A 5324-nucleotide genomic window follows, 5' to 3' on the forward strand; every position below is an offset into this window, starting at 1 on the left:
CCTTTGTCACTTTTTTCACTCCTGATGAGTTTGTATCCTTCCATGCACAAGCTAGTTAATGGGCTTTTGGTCATTGACTTGGAGAAAGTTTTTTTGTGGGAGTTAGTGTTAGGGGCTAGAATACAGGGGGGCGCCAACACTGATCTTGCATACCCCTCATCAAATGTGCAGTTGCGCCCCTGCACACACACACAGAGAGAGAGAGATAATTATTGTCTTAATATTGTCTCCGAATGTTGATTTGGTCTGGAGCGAGAATAACGTGAAAATAAGCGGGGCAGTCTCAAAACTGTATTGAGTATTGGGCACGACTGCCCCACTTAGTATCATTTTACGTGCCTGTGGAAGCTTGCGATGAATTTTAATATCATGCACACTTAATGTCTTAAAATGTTCTTGACACTTAATTGTCAAGAAAATCGGAAAAAATATTTGTTGCAGAATGCTGAACACATTTACGATTTATTATTTATTCAGTTTATATAGAGGTCTGTGTTTTGGGTGAATATTTTGCTGGGGCTCTGCCCTGCACCTGCCCTTACAGATGAGCCGCACCTGCTGGTACCTATAGGCTACAGTGGTAAACAGTGAGTTGTTTGTTTGTGTTTCAGGTTAATTTGAATAGAAGAGAGAAAAGCAGCTCGGGGATTTTGTGACATGTCTGCTATCAGATTTTTAAAAAATGCAGCCTTGACACAGTCTGTATCAGCGTCACGCACAAGATTACATCTGTAATATTTCTCCTGTCAATACCTGAAATAGTATTTCTGACAAATTCATTCCTCCATCATATAGTAAACACATTTGTTTCTCATGACTTTTATTTAAATAAAAAAGAAAACAAGGTGATACATTATTCTTCTGCTTTTCAGTTAAACATGATTGTGTGTTTCTTCACTAATGTCAGTAAGGTGCTGGAGATCCTCTTCCTGATCTTGAACTCCCAGCAGGGAACCTTCATCTTCCTGATCTACTGTATCCTCAATAATGAGGTCAGACATTTTTCTATCTATAAATACACCAATAAACCTCCAGAGACAGTAGCAGTACAGTATTTTTTTAACCTGTTTATTATAACAAACTCCATTATGGTTCATGAGTTTCCTCAAAAACTCAAAATAATAAAACTTAAATATTTTCAAGTTAATATTACACATTAAAAATAAACAAACAAAAAAACTCCTGGTGCTGGTTCTTTGGTGTGTTGACAAAATCTGAGCTAGTGATGCACTGCAATGCATTTTTAGAGTGTATGGAATCATATTTGACAAGTTGCAATGTTATAGAGTTACACCTCCACCCTTTCTTTTTCTCCTGACCATAGGAGGCACAAAAACCCTAACACTTTTTAAATTTTTTGTAATTTCAACTGAATATCAACATTTGTGAGATTTAGTCAGTCAAAGCTGCTTCGAGGTTAATGACCAACTACCGGCAGCAGCCAACAGCAACTGTCACAGTCCACTTGAAGTCACTGGGTATAAACTGACAATAACATGATATTGGAAATTACACGTATGACATTGTGTGGAAGGTCCCCAGAAATGCACTGACAAGAAACTGGATATACAAATTTTTAATGTATATATTTGTATTTGAATTTGAGAAGGAAGCAGTGGACTTGGACTCATATTTCCTTATCAGGATGATGAACAGATAAAATATCTACATACATCACAGCACAGAAATATGTTTTAGTTAGTTGTGTCAGTGAGCATCACTGAAAATCTGAATTTTCTTTCTGCTCATAATGAAACTCATCAGTCTAAATCAAACAAACTACAGCATGTGTTGATGTGTGTTCATTTGTTGATGTGTGCATCATTTAATCCTTTATTGCTTTATGCTTAGACAATAAATGTTTAAAACGTGCCTCTTTTTTTAAACTTGTGTAACATGTAAATCATTCATTGTAAGTCATGTGTCAATACCATTGCTAATTTGTTTATTCTGTAACTGTAAAGGAATCTTGTCCTCTGAACTGGTTTGTGGATAAAGAGGAATAAACTGGACTGTCAACATTGACAATGGATTCTTCCCTTAATAAAAGTATGTATTTAAATTTGCTTTATGTAAAGGTTGCATCACTCTGTGTAGAAACTTTTATGAAATGAAGATATCACAAACTCAAAATTACAATTCAAGAAATTGTCTTAATATTATATAGACTTATAAATACAGTAAAATGTATTTGTTGTTGTTTTAATTATTTTTAATTGTTTTTTTTTCTCTTCATATTTAATGACAGGTTTTATAAGAGCACCCATTACTATCTTACTAATGCTGTGTAAGTCTGAGCAGTGTTTTTACTTGCCACTTTTTTGTTGTTGTAAATGAATATGACAAACAGGCCCACAAATGTGTATTAAATATTTGGACAAATTTGATGATGTTTGCAGCTGTCAATAAGAGTGTTAACATTTTGCCATGTTTAAATCCTTTATCCAGAAATTTACAGATTTAGAATTCTTGAATCACATGCATCAGAAATGCATTCATTTACTTTGATAAAAGAGCATCTCTCTGTTCACTCCTGCTACAACTAAAATGTGATTGGTGATATTTGGAGAGAAACAAGTCAAAATTAATCCCTCTGCTCATTATTTTATTCAGGACCAAAGAATCCATGACATACATAAGTATATAAGTATAATTGTGGCACTAATGTGGTGAGCGCCAAAAAGTGTTTAACAGTTCATCCAAAAATTTCGATTCTGCCGTCATTTACTCACCTTCACATAAACCCGCAAGACTCTGAAGCTCTATCCAGCTCTAAAATGGCAAAATCAACGCAGCATTCTAGTCCATAATACTTGTGTATTACATTTGAAATCTTTGTGTGAGGAACACTGAACATGTAAGATATTTTCCACTTTTTAATCTCCTCTTTTAGTGATCTGAAATGGACTAGGAAAGTTGTGTGGACTACAAAAACGGTAAACTGACATCACATGACATGGGGGGAAAAACACGATGCTGCTGAGACATTTTTATAGTCAAATCTACACAACTTTTCTAGTCCATTTCAGAACACTGGAGGAGAGGAATTTATGAGTGAAAAACAACTTAAATGTCAGTCTGTTCCTCACACAAAGATACTGTATGACATCAGAAGAGTGCTGTTGTGGTGCTTTTGGTGCTTTTTTAGAAAGAAAAAAAGCATCACAGCTTCAGCCCCATTTCATTATGCTGTTCATGATGCTGTTTAATTACTGTTCATCCAAACTTTCAGATGTTAGCAGCATTAACACCAGCTCTACAGCTGTCACAACAGAGACCATCTCAACTGGTAATATAACACACTGTGACTTATTTTCTGACCTGTAGCTGTTAATGCCAATGTCAGGAACAGTTATACATCGAAGTTTAACCGATTATTGGATAAGAAACAGTGCAGGGAAGGGACTTGGTTCTCACTCAAGAATTGTGAGCACGCAGGGGTGAAGTTTAAGCAAACTAAGTGATTGAGAAAATCCAGCATACTCCACCAGAGAGAAGTCTGTCACTTCACATGGGGAAAAAAAAATCAGGATATGAGTTAAATATTCACAAACATCATAAATCATTTGATTTCAGTATTTCAATTATTTCTGAATCCATTTGATAAATCACAAATCTAAATCATGCATGAAATAAATGCTTCTCCTTTCACATGATCATATCTGTGTGCATGTCTATAAGTTGGTTAGCTATATCTCACCATTATTTACGGTACTGTGCCGGTAATTATATTTTCATGTGTTATTTGTATTACTTGTGTCTCTTTTCATTAATATTCATCAGTCATCATTTGTTTCAGCTGTTACTAACATCAGCAGCACCGATACAACAGTCAGACCAGAGACGAGCTCAGCTGGTAATGTAGTCTGATGTTTCCTCTGTTGATTGTGTTTTGACTGAATGTTTGTGGATCTGCAGAATTGAACAGGTGTGTGTGAGTGTTAGTTTCTCTAAATAGAGACGAGGAATAAAAGATAATGTGAAATGTAAAGTTGTAGATCATGGCAGACATTTTTTTTTTTTTGCATTTTTAATGCCCGTGCACAAGATATAATATTAAGAGAAATTTGCTTATTAATTACTGTTCATCTAAACTTTCAGATGTTAGAAGTATTAACACCAGCTCTACAGCTGTCACAACAGAGACCATCTCAACTGGTAATATAACACACTGTGACTTATTTTCTGACCTGTAGCTGTTAATGCCAATGTCAAGAACAGTTATACATCGAAGTTTAACAGATTATTGGATAAGAAACAGTGCAGGGAAGGGACATGGTTCTCACTCAAGAATTGTGAGCACGCAGGGGTGAAGTTTAAGCAAACTAAGTGATTGAGAAAATCCAGCATACTCCACCAGAGAGAAGTCTGTCACTTCACACGGGGAAAAAATATCAGGATATGAGTTAAATATTCACAAACATCATAAATCATTTGATTTCAGTATTTCAATTAGTTCTGAATCCATTTGATAAATCACAAATCTAAATCATGCATGAAATAAATGCTTCTCCTTTCACATGATCATATCTGTGTGCATGTCTATAAGTAGGTTAGTTATAACTCACCGTTATTCATGGTACTGTGCAGGTAATTCTATTTTCATGTGTTCTTTGTATTACTTGTGTCTCTTTTCGTTAATATTCATCAGTCATCATTTGTTTCAGCTGTTACTAACATCAGCAGCACCGATACAACAGTCAGACCAGAGACGAGCTCAGCTGGTAATGTAGTCTGATGTTTCCTCTGTTGATTGTGTTTTGACTGAATGTTTGTGGATCTGCAGAATTGAACAGGTGTGTGTGAGTGTTAGTTTCTCTAAAAAGGGAACAGAGACCATCTCAACTGGTAATATAACACACTGTGACTTATTTTCTGACCTGTAGCTGTTAATGCCAATGTCAAGAACAGTTATACATCGAAGTTTAACAGATTATTGGATAAGAAACAGTGCAGGGAAGGGACATGGTTCTCACTCAAGAATTGTGAGCACGCAGGGGTGGAGTTTAAGCAAACTAAGTGATTGAGAAAATCCAGCATACTCCACCAGAGAGAAGTCTGTCACTTCACATGGGAAAAAAATCAGGATATGAGTTAAATATTCACAAACATCATAAATCATTTGATTTCAGTATTTCAATTAGTTCTGAATCCATTTGATAAATCACAAATCTAAATCATGCATGAAATAAATGCTTCTCCTTTCACATGATCATATCTGTGTGCATGTCTATAAGTAGGTTAGTTATAACTCACCGTTATTCATGGTACTGTGCAGGTAATTCTATTTTCATGTGTTCTTTGTATTACTTGTGTCTCTTTTC

At 35.4% G+C, this 5324-nt stretch overlaps 1 protein-coding gene across 1 annotated transcript in view; it reads left to right on the plus strand.

The window, feature by feature from the left end:
• LOC107714110 (uncharacterized) overlaps positions 1–5324 on the plus strand; it is a 22036-nt gene that overhangs the window by 692 nt on the left and 16020 nt on the right. The window contains exon 2 of the mRNA XM_016519848.1: positions 873–992. Coding sequence (XP_016375334.1) covers positions 873–992 — 120 coding nt within the window. The remainder of the gene's footprint in view (positions 1–872; positions 993–5324) is intronic.

Source organism: Sinocyclocheilus rhinocerous, unplaced genomic scaffold (genome assembly GCF_001515625.1).
Source record: "Sinocyclocheilus rhinocerous isolate Xijiao unplaced genomic scaffold, SAMN03320098_v1.1 scaffold2826, whole genome shotgun sequence".
Lineage (NCBI taxonomy): Eukaryota > Metazoa > Chordata > Actinopteri > Cypriniformes > Cyprinidae > Sinocyclocheilus > Sinocyclocheilus rhinocerous.